General features: G+C 46.6%; 1 protein-coding gene across 4 annotated transcripts in view; it reads right to left on the reverse strand.

Annotated features, from left to right (window-relative positions):
- The window catches only part of ZNF423 (zinc finger protein 423), a 267,337-nt gene that overhangs the window by 244,032 nt on the left and 5,678 nt on the right, over positions 1-17,627 (reverse strand). For 3 of the 4 annotated variants that reach the window (XM_086848260.1, XM_086848259.1, XM_086848257.1), the window contains exon 2: positions 9,757-9,847. In XM_086848260.1, the coding sequence (XP_086704386.1) occupies positions 9,757-9,829 (73 nt within the window). In that variant the 5' untranslated portion in view covers positions 9,830-9,847. Of the gene's footprint in view, positions 1-9,756; positions 9,896-17,627 lie in introns of those variants that run through there. The other variant, XM_086848256.1, reaches the window with a different exon arrangement.

Here is a 17,627-nt window from a genome sequence, read left to right on the forward strand (position 1 = left end):
TGAAAATACAACAATGACCTGAAGAAGCAGAAGGACAATTTAAAGCATTTGTGTTGGGCAGAGGTGTCCTAGGGGACACCTGAGCACATTTTCTGTTGTTTTGAAACCACTGGACAAGTTCCTGGACCCAACTAAAAGGAAATGGCACAGTGGGATTGGCTTCACTCAGTCTCTGGCACCAGCAACAGAGACCTTGGGGACAAAAGATGAAATTTAAGTTGGCTTATGTGCCTGATCTCCTTTAGCATCAGGATTGCTAAACAGTAAAAAAAAAAAAAATTAAAAAAAGAAAGAGGTACTCAAAGAATGGACTGTTTGCCTCATACACAGCATTCATTGAAGCACACTTGGGAACAGATGTACGACCACAAGGGATGACCTATCCTATTTAGTGCTGGCTTCCTCCTCACACCTCTCATCTCCCATTACAACTCAGCAGAGCTGCAAGCCTGCACCCCAGCACCAGGCATAGCTAGGCCATCCTCTGCCTGTGGCCCCCAGACAGCCTCCAGCCCACCTGTGTGGCAACCACAAAAGGAAAGCAAACAAAATAACCATAAGAAAATGCTTCGCATTTTTGTTGCAGTTTTTATCTGAACAAAGCATTTTACATGCCATGGAGAATTCAATTAACAAAGCCTTAATTTCTTAATTCATTAAAAAACAGAGTCTGCTTTGTGATCTCATAATTGAAATCAAGTTGCAAACCACTGACTAAATTCAATTTTTTTTCATTTTGTGAGAAAATTAATGAAAAAGGGTATTAAAAACCTGAGTCTGTTTTGAGTGGGAAGGAAATCCACTCCTTTGTTATAATGAGCTATCTATATTTCTGCTGAAACATTCTGCAGTCATGCCATCCAGCAGGCATACTCTGTGAATGTGAAGGCAGAATGAGGTCCCTGCCCTGGGAGCACAGTCCCTCATTTGGGAAGAAAGCGGCCTGGAAGCTCTGATCTGCAGCCAGCGCTCATCCCGCAGTGTCAGGGTGGCCCCGGAACAGGCCTGCCCAAGCAACCAGGGACCAAAGGCAAACAGTACCAAGCCCCCAGTTAGCATAAATAATTGGCTTTTCAACATGAAGGCCCCCACAGTGACTTTCCCATTGAGGAACTATGTGTTACTAAGAGAATTAAAGGTTGAAGGTTCATTACTGGGACAAGTAGAGCACAAACTTTTGCAAAATGCCTCATCGCTTAGCATCATCTCTTGACCTAAAAGAGAAATTCTAAAGAGAGCTGATAGGAAGTTGATTCCTGATGGGGTTTATTGCTATTGCTATTATTATTATTGATTATTATTATTGATTTTGGCTCATTATTTTCCTTTATTAAAGGAAGGAAAAAAATACAAAAGAAGAGGAAAGAAAAAGAAGTTCAATGGGCTTTTCATCAGTCTGGCTTCAGGTAAGGCTACTCACATTGCAAGGCAAAACAGAGTTGCACATACAGATGCTATTAATATTTCCTTTCTAATTAAATTCCACAAGAAATTGTGCAGGATATTTTTGTCCCCACACTCATTCTAGTCCCATCATCTTTTGATTAACTATCCTCATGTACTAGGAATTAAGGTGTGACCTCTAACTTTTTTTGAGAGAGATGTGCTGTTTTTAATATTAACAGCTCCATCTTCTCATTGTTCCTTGAGCAGGGTTGGGAGGAGAAATATAATTACACACAATGGGGGTATAATTCATACATTAAAAGTGACATTAAAATGATAGGTAGCAAAATATAACAATGTAACAGCTTGTCTGTCACTCCTATGCACTGCTGGCACCCTCCAGCCCCATTACAAGCACATCCCTGGAGGGAGCGCAGCAGGAAGACGCGAGTGAGATTAACACCAGCGGAGACCTCCCAGTGCCCGGTGCCACAGGGCTCCTGGCAGGGATATCCAATTTAAACCCCTGGCAGGTCTCTGCTTCCTGCAGGTGCCACATCCTCCAGCTGCCTGCTGCCACTGCCCACATCACCAGCACCCACGGGTCCTGCTCTCCCAGTGAGAAACCGCCCCAACATTGCAAAGTCCTGAAGCAGAATCCCAGCGTTTCCATGAGGAGATAACGTTATACACTTTGATGTATCTGGGGCATGGGAGGTCCTCCTAAGTAGCACACAGGAGAGCAGCTCTGTTCTCCTTCCCAGAAAAACGAGCTGGCTGTGGCAGTGAGGAAGCCAAGCACCCATCAGTGGGGAGCACATCACAAGGACAATTTGCACAGAGCCAGGCTGTGGGTACCAGCTGCCCACGAGGCAGGGGATGCCTGGGTTCAGCAATGCCTCTGCTGGCCTGGCAGATCGTTTGAGCTTTGCCTGCCTGCAGAACCTGCAGCCCAGTTTCACTTGCACTGCTTATACAGGGCTGAAGAGAAACTGGTGCAAACCCCCAAGCATGCAAATCTGCAGATTTTTTCCCTGCTTAGCTGCAGGGTACTCCCTGTCAGCATAACCTAAATGCAAAACACTGTTTGGAAACTGAATTAGGGCATCATCTGCTGAACACACTGATGTCCAGCGTCCTCCCCCTCCACATGGCTGCCAGTTACCCCTCTGGGGTCCCTGCATCAGCTCACAGGCAGATGGCTTCATACTGGTCTGCCCTAATGTGACCCATTTGGGCTGAAGAGAATTAGAAAACATTCATGTGGGTGGGACCAATCCCCCAGGGAAGGGAGACACAGTCCCCTCAAAAGCCCAGCTGGCTCCAGAGGAGGATGCTGTCCATGGACAGGGGAAGCTAGAGCATAAATGGTCTTGGTGTATGCCTTCCTCAGGCCACAGAGAGCTTTCTTCTGAGCTCAAGTGCTTTGGTTAATGATCATCATGCTTTATCTATTATGAAAATCAAATTAACTTAAGCATGTTCTCATATTTAAGTGTAACTGACTTCTTGGTTTTTCCCCACAAAGAGAAATCTGCAATTACTCCTCTCTTGATAACCTTTCTGTGACACTGTGGCCATGCTGCCTCTCCTGCTTAAGCTTCACAGAGTCCCAGTCTTCATGTTCCTCAAACACAAACAGTAGATGTTGCTTCTGACAGCAATTAACTAACCTTCAATTAAAATTTTTTTCAGGTCCAGTTTTGAGACCTGAAGATCCTGATGAATTAAATACAAATGTAAAAACATCAGTGCTGTTACTGGGGGATTCTGAAAAGGTGAAGCTCCATGTGGAGAGGAATGTGGAAATCCAGAAATATTCAGCCTGAAACCTTATACCAGCAGCCAGCAAAAGTCTCGCAGCAGGAGCTGCACTGTACTTACAATATTCTAGGTAAAATATGCAAATTGTTCACTTTTGTCTGGATAGTGAAATGTGTATTTTAAGACCGACCTGTTTTGAAGAGCACCAGCCCTTCCTGCTCCCTGCTTTTTACAGCCGCAGGTCTCACTTAGACACCAGTTAACTAACTGGGAGGTGAGACTGTTGGGGGTCCTGCTGCAGCCAGCAGATTTCTTGCCCTTCGTCACCCTGCAAACGTAACTGCAAGATTTTTGCCATGCTTGTATTTGTTTCAAGGAAAATGGATGATGTGAGGTCTCCACAGCCAGAGTGCTTACCTTGCTCTCTCCAAGCCCTTCCCAGCTACTGCCCCACACCTCGGGCCTGCCAATTCAGCCTATTTCTCTGTGCACAGAAGCTGGTTTCATCCCCACAACATTTTTCTGGTTTTGCCTATTTTTTTTTTTCCTTTTTCCAACATTGAATATTTTAGTTCTATTCTTCATCACTCTTCACCATATAAACATAAGGAATTAACTGGCACCAGGAGCAAGGTTTTGCTACGTTAATTACAGCAGCCCCAGTTCTTTTGGAGCGGTGTGGAGCAGCACATCGCGGCAGCCCCAGTGGAAAACAGATCACCGACACGGTGCTGCGCTTTCTCAGGCTGCGGCACCGGGAGCAACCCCAAGGAATTAGGTTTTCTTGAGTCTAAAATTAACTGGAGAAAATAGTAGTTGCCATAGTGGCTACTCCAAATAAAAGCATCAGATGCTTCCTGTGGCAGAAATGTAAACCGGTGTGATCTGTAATTTCTACATCAAGCAAACCTGGTGCTGTTGTGGCACAACAGCCTGCCTAAAGAGTAGGACAAGGGTGACTGTGTCAGCATCCGTCCCTCCTTCTGGAGCCCCATCCCACATAAAGCCCTGCTTCTCTCTTGGCTTGTCCTCCTCAAAACAGGGAACGAGCCTCAGTCCTCAGGTACACTGAGTATTAAATAAAATCACTTTCTGTGCCACCATAGCTTTCATGTCATGGTGAATTGTGGTTATAGAGGTTAGAGCAATCACTGATGTGCTGTTTCAGGCAGCACACACATAGAAAATGTAATGACCACATCGGGATAAATGGGCTTCATGTTAATTTCTGGTAACCTTCAGAATGGTAAGTGTAAGACTGAAAAATAATGCACTACTGGAAAATGTAGGACAGTTGGGATGTGAGGTTAAATTTTGTGATTTATAGCCAGCTGTAGTTTTATGCAGTCTCTGAATGAGGTTCTATTTGCCATGGGCTACTGGCTCCTGCAGCATGCATCCTTGTTGGCCAAAAATGTAAAAGCATGGTGGCTCTTATCTTGAACATTTCTGGGTGTAAGCTGGTTTTTAATCAACAAAAATTAGAAATATTTGGGTATGCATAAGAAGAACAACATCAGCTCTTCTTTTTCCTTATACAGTTATACCCACCATTCTCCACAATTTCACACTCCTGCATCCTGCAAAGCCTGAGGTGAGACTATTTAACGGTATCCATACCATGGATAGACCTTTAAAGTGCAGTGCCATCACCTGATCCCAGTACCTCAGGAAGCCCTACATGATGGGCAGCCAAGTATGATTGCACAGCATGGGGAGTAACAAACTACATCCAACTTTAAAAAGCTCTGTTACATTTAAGGCTAAATCTGTCTGTTTGTCTACCTAGTAATTACTCCAAGATATTATCATGACACTCAGGAAAACAGGCAGCTAGAAATTCCTTGGTAAATTATATATATAACATTACCCTTCTAATAAACAAAGTATTTATATAGTCAAGATATTTTTTAGCCTCATGTTTCCATTCTCCATGAAGCCTTTACCTGGATATGTACATTTTCACATTTTATTGTTAACATAAGATTTAAGTGCATATCTAAGGGTTTAACAGCGCAACTGGAAAGCTCTCCATGGACCATGAGTCATTAGCTGCAGCTCACAGCAGATGAGCACTGAGCCTTTGGAGTAAAAATCAGGGGATTGTGCTTATTTGGGGTGGCTTGCAAGTGCTAGAGGAGCAGTGTTGAAGGGTGCAGGTCTGACCCTAGTATATTTCCCCCAAGGGGTCTGTGATCATGTAGTGTCTTGGGCACACAGAATTGCTGTATCATCACCATGCTGGCATGTCAACCCATAACTTTATTTATTAAACAATGTCTTCCCATTTTTTTTCTCTTTTGTACATCCTAACATCCTCACATGACTTGAGATGGCTGTTCAATACATGTCTTGGCAGAAAACAAAAGCTAGAAAAGAAGATACAATGCTCTTTTTCAAGACAGCCCAGGGTCAGCCTGTGCCCTTGTTCATTCAGGGGCTTTTCTACACCCTCCCACTCGCAGTCACCAGCCAGGGCTCCGGCACGGCCAGGCTGCTCACCCAGCGCTTGTGACAGCCATTGCAGTGCACAGATTTAAAGGATGCTTTTGAAATGGCTCCAGCAAAACTGACCTGGGATCTCCTCAGTAGGGCCAGGCAAAGATCTTACAGGCTACAGGCACGGGCAGTAGGCTGAATATCCTACACACACAATTTCAGTTCATTGGGGTTTCTGTGCAGGACAATGGTGCTGGGGCATGGAGAGCATGGGAGCTGAAGGTGGACACAGCCCCTGGGTTTTTTAGCCACACTCACTCCTTGTGTGGGGGACTGTATTAATTTCACCTGCAGCAGCTCTGGGAGGCCAGCACTGATGGCATGAACACCAGCCACAGAGAAGACTGGGTTTCCTCAGCTCCAGTGGTGCAGGGTGGTAGCAGCAAGTGCCCAGGGAGCAGCTGAGTGCGGGTCCAGGGCCAGCCACTCTTGGTTCAATTGATCGTGTTTCCTTCAGCAGGAGTGAGGTGAGACCTCTGAAAAAGAGCTGGAAGGAGGTGAGGAAAACCCCAGACACAGCCCCACCTCTGCTAAGCAATGCCAGTGGAGAAGTCAGCAGTGTGGTTCAGCCATTAGCAGCAGCAACTCCAGGCACCAGCACAAGTGGCCACCTGCCATGAGCTGCAGAAAATCTAGAAGAACACAGTGAAAACCATGAGCATGTACAGTTTAAATGAGCCTGTGTTTTGGGAAGGGCCACTGCAAATGAACTGAGCATCTGAAGGTCCCACAAGAGTCAATGGAAATTGCAGGCACATGGCTTCTCTGACAATCAACAGTGTTTTACCTTTTCTCTCATAATGACAAGACATTAACATGAAAACTAAGATGATAGTCCTTACACCCTCCAAAGTGCATTTGCAACCTGATGGACAGGTAGCAGATAGAGAGGACTCCCAGCACCAGATACCTTCAGCCACCAAGTGCCAGCTGAGGAGGTGCCACAGCTGTCACTGGCAGCAGTCCTGCTGCAGGAGGGAAGGACATGTTGCCCCTTGCCCCAGTATGTCTTATCAGGTTGCTGCTGTTAGCAACCCAGCCCTGGACCAGCACAGCCACAGAGCTACTGGGTGCACCCTGCAGCTTCTTCTAGCAGTGACAAATCTCTTCTAAAAACACGCTACCTCTTTACAGAACTCTTTAGTGGTTCTGAATAATTATTCCCTGTGATACTATTTCCCATAGTTTTAAGAGCCAGTGATATATATTAGTGCTGTCCATCTATTAGATTTTCATTTCCTCAGGAACACAAGCGCTGAGAAAGGAGACAGACCGTGCAGTCACCCTGTGACTGGACTGAAGCATTGGCAATAAAAACTTGCAGCAAGTTTTCATTTTCTGCTTTCTTGAGCTAAGTTTCTGGAGAACTAACATCCATTTGTCAAAAGAGATTATTATGAAGTGATACCTATGAGCTTATAAGCTAAACCTATTGACTTACTGTCTCTGTGAAATTTTTTCTCAACTCTTTCCAACTGAGCTGAACACAAAGCTGGCCATGTCACCAGGGAGCAATTCAAATAAACTTTTAAGCTAGTACCAATGCCCAGCACACCTCCTTCCAGGACTGGCAAGACTTACAGAAACCCACTGGGAAGAGCTGTACAAGTGCTGCTGTGGAGAGCTGTGAGACGCACTCGCCTTTGATTTGGTGTGGCCAATGCTCTGGGGGCCATCACACAATGTCTGGGTGGTGAGTCACCCAGGGGATGAATTATCATTTTCACCTATGCAGATGATGCAGATCTTCTGCAAATAGCAAAACACTCTGCAACACTCCATCCTCTGAATCAAGAAAAGATCATCTAGCATGTCCAGGACCTGCAGCTGAAGGAGGCAATTATGCAGCAGAGTGCAGGGCTTGCTCACAGCACACAGGTGTATTTCCCCCCTTTTTCTATTCTGCAGAACAGCCCAATGCCTTGGCAGAGGAACAGAAAGCTGAGAGTGGGGCAAACCTAAGCTTGCCATGTGCTCCAGGTGGGCTGGGCTAATTTGGGTGTGCAATGCCCTGTGCCTCCTGTTGTGTGCTTTGCGTGGGCAGTGCGAACAGGCTGCAGTCCCTGGCAGCCCGAGGGAGGAGCCAGCCACCAGCACATCCAGAGCCTGTTTTATGGAAATTGCACACTGTGATCGTAGGAAATCTCTTGACACAGGGACAGGAAAAGTTTTGGCTGTCTTTTTCCCTTGTCATCTCTGCCTGCCGTTATCCCTCCTTGCACTGGAATAAGGAGGTCAGCCAGACCCACACAATTAGAGGAAATTGTGTAAGGTTGACCTTGTACCCTGCCAGGTCCTTTCAAGCATGGGCAGTCTTTATCAGTGGCAGCATAGAAAACAGAAGAGATGTGCTTATAGGTGGGAGAATGAGATTGTTAAGACATTTTTTCCCCTCACTCTCCACAAACTAAGATAGTACCTCTGCCACTTGGGTGAACTTAGGTTATTCCCACTCATATCTGGCAGCCCGTGGTTTCCTCCTTCATCTTGACTTCTGCTATTTTCATTCTGTGATGTCTGTACCTTTGCACTATTGGGAGTGGATTGTGTGTGGATCACTAACTTTTGGACAGGTCAGCTATCTCAGCCTGAGCACCACTAGATGGATACTAATAAGAGGAAACGAATACATCAAAGACAATTCTCTCTTTTACTCCTCATATCCCTCTCCCAGGCACGCTGCTTTCTTCTGCTCTTGTTGTTGCTGCCCTTTCTCACTCTGCGTTTGTGCTCTGATTTCTGCAGATGGAGCTGTACCAAGAAGAGGTGAAGATTGACTTTTTAGGTCTGCTGGAACTACACGAATGAGCCTGTGTGGAGCCTCCCCTACAAAAGGGATCATGTACAAGAGATTATGGATTCTACAAACTGTGCATCAAATTTAACAAAACAATTAAAGCTGTGCCTGTGAGGCAGGTGATGGTGCTGTGGGGAACACATTGATGGAGTGTGGAAGTGGCTGTTTGAAGGAGACATCTAAACTCTGTAAAGGATGGGGGTGACCAATTAATTCATTTGACAGCTGGACGTGGCTAGATAAGCGTACCATGTTTGTCACTTCTTGGCAGAAGTGCAGGAGCCCTGGAAGAGCTGAGCAAACACTCCTTCATTTTTTACAGCTTTAGAAGACCCAAGAGTGGAAGCCTAGGGGGTCACTGTGGTTGCTGTGAGGTGGAAATAAGTTTTTCCAAGGACACTGTCTAAACATAAGGTCAATTTCCTTTTATTCAGAAATGGTAGAATCTGGTACAGGGCATGACTGACCAACACATAACAAGTGTGTACTTGTCCTATCCTGCAAAGTGAGTCAGTCATGCAGAAATGTTGGGGACCAGAGTCTCTGTGGCTACACTGATCTTGGCTGCAGACATGCATGTCTCAGCTGCATTGCTGTAGCTGCCTCAGAAGGCTCTGTTTGACTGGCAAAATCTCAGCAACCAATGGTAATCCCTGGAAAGGAGCTGCTCCAGCCTGACTGTCAAGCTGGCTCACAACAGCTGCAATTAAGAAAAAACATCCTTTACCAGTTAAGGGGGTAAACTGGATTTGGAATCAACATGATACAATAACTTGGATTCCCAAAACACTGTTTCTGTGGTACTTTGAGGATTTCCAGGGCAAAAAGCAAGCAGCTCTCATGGCCGGAGGAATGTGCTGGGTAAGACTTCCTATTTCTGCTGCACTGGCAGGTTACAGGAGACAAGGCTCTAAAGCTGAGAAATTTGGTGGTTTGGACCCATGAATTCAAAGTAGTTGGGCCCTGGGAACTTCATGCAGGTTTGTCTGCACTGGGACCTAGGACACTTTCCCAGAGCAATTTGAGTTACCTTCTTTGGAAATGCATGAAGACAAAAATAACCTGCATGTCAAAGTTCTACCAGGTCACCAAGCATTTCCTAGGACCTGAGGAACAGGGTGGAAAATATGGTGATTTCCAGCAGTTTGTGGGACAGTTATGAATGCACAGAAATCTTGCTTAACCCCATTCTTATCTCTTGGCTTTTGTTTATTTTTTAAACTCAGTTTAAGCATCAGCCATAAGAACAGTGGTGTGGCACAAGGAATAAAGGTACACAAACTGCACTCAGTCCAACCCAAAGTACTCACCCTGCTGTGGACACATTAGCAGGTCTGGGTACAGCAAGCAGTTGCCATGATCTGCAAAGGAGCCTTGAGACATCACCTCACATCAGAGAGCCTGGATTAGAACAGTGGAGAGAAAGAAACCAGAAGTGCATGACAAATCAATGGCTTTGCAATTCGTCACTACAGCAATGGTGTGAGTTCAGGTATGCAGACCAGGCTGTCTGGTACCAGCCTCAAGGCACTCTGGGCAGATAACATGTGCAACACATTCTTGAAAGACACAGCCTTCAGAAATAGCTTTCAAATATGTTTTCAAAAGTGGTAGGTCCTTATTAAACGAATGATCCTAATTAATGAAGCATATTTTTTATTATCTTAGCAAACAAGTGAGTGAACAAACACCAAGGTTCAGTGACCAGTTGCTTCCTAGATTTCCTTATGCACAGGCTATTTGTTGAAAGCTGTTTTAATGGCTTGTGCTAAGTAAAATGGAACAATCCTTCCATTAGTGCAGCTTGGAGATGGCATCTCACTTGTGGTTTCCATTTTTCAGATGCATTAATAACTACAGCCCATATTAAATCCCAGCATCGAGGACTTGCTCTATGTCTGGTTATTAACAAGCCAGTGGGAAGATCTGCCTGACCCCCAGGGCACTGCTGGGAACTGGAGCCAGTTCAGGCATCTCCTCCCCAGGGCTGCACATCACCTTACAGCCATACCCTTCTAGAGGCAGTGTGGATATAACACAGCATACATGGATCAAAGGCACCTGTGACCTGTGGCAGCACAGGGCAGGGCATGGCCACACTGGCTGGGCTCCCAAGGAGGACACTGCCCAGCAGCCCCAGCCTTTGCACTGTGCTTTTGGCTCACGTTTGAGTCTTCAAATACAATATTCATGCAGTATTTCAAAGCCTAAATACCAATCACTTCTGACACTGCTTGTTTTTAAAACCTCATTTGATATTTGTATTTGCAATGTATTTTCCCTGGTGGTTGTACTGAGAAATTGTGGTAGATTTAAATTTTTTCAACCCAATTATTCTCCTGAATGTTTTCTGCTAGCTGAAATTAGTATAGGGGAAAAAAAAAAAAAACCTAACAATAACAAATTTAAATTTGACCACTGGGGTCAGAAAACATCTTCCCACATGGCAGGGTGGTCCCATCCTTGTGCTGAGGAGCTCACAACTGCCCACTCACAGCAGGTATCTCAGCCCAGCCAGTTTTCTTCAGTTGTGATCTAACACAGCGATTGCACCACAGGTGAAAACAGGATACTCAGTTCACTGAAGAAGGTGATGTGTAACTTTTTTAACAGCACTGCTGGAAATGTTTCCACCTCCACAACTTTTCTGTGTATATCAACGCTTCCTGCCCAAAGCAGGGAGGTCAAGGCTGTTTTCCAAATGTCTCTGATGACAGACAAGGCAGGTAGAAATGCACAACCCAGGATTTTGGTGCAGATTCCAGAGAGACCTCAGGAGGACTGGACCTTGGGCAAAGAACCTCCTCTGATCCCAGCAGTATCTCTAGGAAGCACAGCTGGCTTCAGCTGTCACTGGGCCGCTGGGACAGGCTGCAAACCACTACAGAGCTGAGCAGAGTTGAGGCAAAATTGATGAAAGCTAACCCAGACCACTTTGTCAGAAAGCAGCATGGAAATACTCATGTGCTCCCATAAACCATTGGGCCCCTCTGTGGGAAGGAACAGATACTGAGGAGTGGGAACATAATCCTGACAACAAGGAGATGCCACCTGGGTTTGCCTCCATCCTACCAAGCTGTGGCTCACCAGGTCCAGAGGTCATTTTTGGAGGCACTGGCTGTCTTGGGGCTGCCCATAGCAAACCCCCACATCCTGCCAAGCCCCTGTGGTGGCACAGCCCTCCTGCTGGCCCCCACTCGACCACCCCCGCGTCTCCAAGCTCTCCCCGTTTGCTAACATTCCCATTAGCTGGTAATGACTGCCATTTAGAAAACATATTTCCTCCCACATGGTTCCAGAGGGGTTTGCAAACTGAGCGACAAGAGCTCAGCAGGGACTGCTCTGCTCTCTGGGGCGAAGCATCGCGGCGGCTCCAGGGTGCTCTGCAGCCCAGGAGAAGTCCCACGCACCAGCACTGCTGAGGGACGCGGCTGCCAGCGAGGGGCTTGGCACCGGGGACAGATTCCTGCGAGCAGAGCACTCCTTCAGGGGAAGGCGGCCCCAAGCGGAGCAGAAAGGCTCAGGCATTAGTGGCTGCTGGTGTCCCAGGCAGCGCTGCATCCCAGCGAGGTCTGAGCCCCGGTGCCCAGGGACCACCTGCGCCGTGAGGGTTCGCAGTGTCTCCTGTCCCACACCTGCCACGGGGCAGAGAGACCTGGCGAGACAATAACCTGACAAAATTCGGCTACTTCCCTAATTTTCTAAATGTCCAGCCATTAAGTGTTTATTTCAAATTCCTTGCCACGGAGTCATTACGCATTCAGGTGGAGAGGAAAGTGAGCTCCACGGGAGGCTGACAGTAATTCTGCATTAGTTAAGCATTAGATGACAGACGTACAAAGCAAAGCCATTACTCCTGTCAGCCTCTCTGTCCCAACTCCTGTCCCCATTGTGGAGCTCCTCCAACCAACAGCTCCGGAGCACCACATAAATGAAGGAATGAAAGCTTGGCAAGAGGGGGGAGAGGGGAGGGGCCAGTCAGAATTGGAGGTGAATGAAAGTGGGGGGAAGGATTTTGTTTGGAACACAGTTTGGCAAAGTGTTACCGTTGCATTTATTTATTTCGGTGCTTTTCTGTCGAACCAATGTCATGGATACAAACCTTTCCTAATGCACACCGACCATTTAGAGCAGGCACGCTAGAAGCAATGCTTAGATAGACTTCAGATTGCTAAACATTAAACAAATTTGAATGTATTTGAAATTCATCCCATTAGTAATGATACTGTAAAACCACAAGAAGTCCCTAGAAAATTTGGCCTCCAAGTAGTTTTGACTAAATCACTTACTACATACAAATCAGTAAGTACTATTAATAGCAAAAGAAATACACAAAGAGATCACAGAGTACAGCCAGGATCCAGAATTGTATAAGACATCAAATGATGCTTTTCTGCAGAGTAAACTTCAAAAAACAATAAATATATAGAAAATCAATGCAAATTACAATTTCCTACTCTTATTGTTATTGGGTGCAAAATCAAGGATACATGAAGCAAATAATTAATTCTTCACAGCATTTCTTTAGCCCTCCATGATCAGCCTGTTTGAGCCCTCACAAGCCTCAGGACTGTCACCAGGACCCTGCAGCTCAGAAATATCCTCAGAACTTTAAGGAAGAATTTCCAATGTGGCAGAAAATCAAAGTGGTGTCTTGGACAAGTCCTTGCCTGAAAGGCAGAGCAAGGCACAAGTAAGTCCTTCTAATTGCATTCTATTTAATGCAGAATTATGTCCAGGAACCTAAATAGCACATTATAAGGTATTTAAAGACATAATAAGGCAAAGAATCCCACCCTCTCCCCCAAGCCTTCATTCTTGCTGTTTACCAGATCATGTCCATGTGATGTCCATGCTAAGGGCTTTTGCACAAGCAAATTCAAAGGCACTGTGTGAACAGGACCCACATTCCCTGTGTGTCAGTTTGTGTAAGGACCCCCATAAGTATAGAAAATAAGGTTCAGAAAGAAGTAGAATGTACCACACTCTATTATTCTGGTGAGACTCAGCTGAATACTTACATTCAAGTAACTGAACAAGATCTGCTGAACTTTCAGTGCAATTAAATCCTCCTTGTACCTCCTGGTGCTATTTTTGCCCCAAATACTGTCACTGCTGTGCAGCTTAAGTCCTCTCACTCTCTGTGGACAGTGTGAGCAGTGAAGATGTTTCCCTTCAAAAGTACCTCAGAACAGCTTTTGTCTGCTTTTACTTTCCTCCATAAATGGGCCATACAACAAGAAGAAAAGGACGATGGCTGACACAGTGGCACCTGGATGGCTCTGTGCACCTGAGTCCCCCAATAGGACCAAGTTGCCTGCAAGGCTGCTTTAGGGGTTCTCTGCCCCAAGTCCAGCAGCTCAAGCCATAACAAACCCTTTCTGAGAACTAAGCTCATAGCACAGGAGAAAAGACCAGCAAATTTTGAGAACCTGAAACCTCCTATAGTATATCTTCAGTTTTATGTTTAAATCTAATTCAGAGACGAAAGACCCTTTAGCCTAGCCCATGCCCTTAGGGTCTATGGAAATGCACAGAACAAACCTCATACCCACCAGACTTTCTAATAGTCCTGTAGGGCTTCTTGCCCAACACTCAAAGCCTGTTTTACTTTCCCTCTGTCCTCCCACCTTTAACTACTTTGACATCACCCACCTTTTAATGACTGACTTCAATATTTTATTGCCCTATACCACTTTCTGTTAAACCACCCTTTATAATTTCCCTTCTGCCCATTAGACGCAGACCCCTTAATAAATTATTAAAGCAGGTATTTAGATCACAGAAGCAAAGGAATTAGATTACATTGATCCACAGCAATTTGCTCTCAAACAATTTCTTCATGAAACAACATCCATGCCATTCATTCACATCGAACCTCAATATTGAAATCTCACCTCCAATGTTTCCATGAGCCTGGGAGTCAGAGTGGGCATGGGAAAGGGGCACAGAGTGTGGTGGGGATACAGCCACATCCCACTGGGCAGGTGCTTTGCAGTATGAAAGAAGGGCCCCACAGAGAGGATTCTCGAACTTGAGAAGGGGTATTCCCTCCTTTTGGCATCCCATTTCTCTTTGGAAGTATTTTTCTTAATGAAGAGACCAGACGGAATTTTAATTATTTTCAAGACTTCCCTGAAATACCAGTGTCTCCACACAGCCCTGTGTGCTGGCTTGTGGTACCTTCCTAGCGACAGTGCACTGTCACAGGCCCATGTGACAGCAGCATAACCATGACCCACAGCACTGCAGTAGGGACAGGCAGATAGGAAGGGGCTCACAAAAGCAAATGCACTGGGAAGAGATTATAAGGGAATTTCTATCCACCTTTATTAATGGAAAAATGTGCCCTCCAAGCCTCGTCATTCACCAAAACATTCCAGGTGTCTGCATCAATTTTTTGACACAGCAATTTATTTTCTAACAGAAACCAGCAAAACAGACAGTGAAGTGTCACCTGTGAGATATCACAAATGAACAGTACCAAAACCAGCCTCTGCCTCCAGGGAGCTTGTAGTTCTGTCATTGAGAGGCCGAGGTACCCCATCCCACAGGCAGGCAGGTTAGGATGACTGCCAGAGTCCCCTGTCTCTTTCTGAATGGGATGGGGCCTCACATATGCTGAGGAGACCAGCTGTGCCCATCTCTGAGAGGGGCCCTGCCCTGGTGGCTAATTGCAGATGACACACTACGTGGGCAAAACCCACTTAGCTTCAACAACTTGACTCTGTGGGGAAATTCATCTCCATCCAGCTCGGTGTATTCAAAGCAGAATAGCTATTTCTGACCAACCAAATCCATTATCAACCTTATTCCAGGCTCTAAAATTAGCCCAGCCTGAAAGTACAGATGAAGACTAACATTAATCAGGTAATTCAGTTTGTGCCTGAGCATGGGAGGTGACTTTGCACACCAGTGTGACGAAGGATTATTTTCCACAGTGATAAACTATTCCACTTCTGAGGGGTTGCATTTTTCCAGGGCATACAGGCCCAGGACATTGGCATGTGCCACCCTGCCCAGGCCAGCACATGGTACACAAGCAGCACAGGAGGTCCTGCCTTCATGGGGAAGCTCCAGGCCCTTTGCTAAGGGGCTGCTGATGTGTTAATGTCCTCAGCAGCCCTGGTGCACCCCTGAGCCAGGTGACCTCCTTGACACAGCCATGCTCCACCCTGTGGAGAAAGGAGCAAGTATGCTTCTCTGAATACTTCTCAGTTCTCCAATAAAATAATAAAGGGGATCAATTTAATTCCAAAAATCATCAAGAATAATTGGAGAGGTGTACAAAATAGCAGCAGCCAGGGCACCTTGCTCTGCTGCACAGAGCTTAGCACTGTGTGGCTGGCTGGCCTGCACAGCACTTGTCCTGCAGAGAACAATTATACTAATTTTGTTATCTTCCCACATCAAAAAATGAAATTAAACTCTTTCCTTCAGATTCCCATTTGTGGCTTGTGAGCAAGGAGTTTTCAAACCTGCTTTGCCACTGTGGGAAGACAGGAAAGAACCCAGTGTGCCAAGAGGGTGTTTCTAATTCAGGGAATTTTGGAGAAAACCAGCTTTTTAAGTGCTGTTGCATTTATGAAATCTTTCAATAGCATATTGAGGAAACTCTTAATAAATGAGCCAGTCTGCATTTGCTACATGTTATCATAGCAAATCAAAGCAACACACCATTTTTTACATGATCTGTATCTTTTAGGGAGGCACAGCGCTTCCTGCACAGGAGGTGGAGTGCTCCAAGTCATCTGCCTGTCACTCCCACTGCCCCTAAACACTGAAGTCATCCCTCTGGGACAGGCTGGAGTAGTGTACAGAGCCAGGGGAGTTTGTTTCTAATTTTGGGGCAGTTTTGTTTCCTTGTTTTTAAAGCTCAGAGGTAGCTGACAAAGAGTATCCAATTTATCACACAAATCTAATTCAATGTTTAAATAGAAATTTCCATCTTTTAAACCAAGCTTTTAATTTTGTTACATGTTCTTATATAAATGCTCCAGGTAGCAAGTCGAACAAAGAAACTGCAACCCAGAAACAACTTTCTGCCCCTCTGCTTTCAAGTTCATCTCCACAAGCTCTCAGTTGCAGAACAGTTGGAGCACAGATGCAGAAACAGAAGACCACCTTTGATTTTCCCCAAATAAAACAACTTTAAATCAAAATTCCAGTTTAATCAAGTGAGGGTTGGTGATTTCCTCAGCCTCGTGGCTGAGCCTCGCTGCGCCTGTTGTGCCGAAGCGCGGGCCGAGCTGGCAGTGCAGCCGCACAAAGCCGCTCGCTGTGCCCGGCCCCGGGCTGCAGCGCCCGCCCATCGCCCCCCGACACACAGCCCCAGCTGTTCTGATTGATGCTTCCAGGATTCGGGAAACGACTGTGCGGGATAGCCCTCAGCCTGGGGAAGGAAGTCCTCTGTTATGCAGCTCTATTTTTCCTTTCTGTTCTTTCTGTAATCATCAGCCAGAGCCGGCTCCGTAGGGAACGGTTAAAAATACCATAGGATACGGTACTGGTACAGATGGATACAGGGAAACAATACAGCCTTTCCATCATGTTTTACTGGCATAAGCATCCCAACCTATATGAGAACCACTCCAACCGAGCCAAACAATGCTCAGACGCATTATTTTAATTCCTTTTCTTGCTCTTCCCTCGCTCCTTTCTTTTCTGATGGCTCGCAGAGGCCAAATGTGTCCCGCAGCGCCAGGATCCTGCTGACCGCTCCCCCGCCCCCTGGCACGGCTCCTGCTGAGCCTGCCTTGCCCGTGCTGCCTGCGGCCCTGGCACCCCGCATGGCCCGGGCCCCCTGCGAGCATTCCAGCCGGGAAAAGCCTGGTCTCCCTGGGAGCGTTCCAGCCGGGAAAGGCCTAGTCTCCCGGCGAACATTCCAGCTGGGAAAGGCCTAGTCTCCCTGCGAACATTCCAGCTGGGAAAGGCCGGGGCTCCCTGCGAGCATTCCAGCCGGGAAAGGCCCGAGCCGCGGCGCAGTTCCACCGGGAAAGGCCCAGGCCGCGGCGCAGTTCCACCGGGAAAGGCCGGGGCTCCCTGCGAGCATTCCAGCCGGGAAAGGCCCGGGCCGCGGCGCAGTTCCACCGGGAAAGGCCCGGGCCGCGGCGCAGTTCCACCGGGAAAGGCCCGGGCCGCGGTTGCAGCCCGGGCCGGGGCCCCCGCCCCGCCGCTGCCC

The sequence above is a fragment of the Cyanistes caeruleus genome, chromosome 12 (genome assembly GCF_971803275.1).
Source record: "Cyanistes caeruleus chromosome 12, bCyaCae1.hap1.1, whole genome shotgun sequence".
Classification (NCBI taxonomy): domain Eukaryota; kingdom Metazoa; phylum Chordata; class Aves; order Passeriformes; family Paridae; genus Cyanistes; species Cyanistes caeruleus.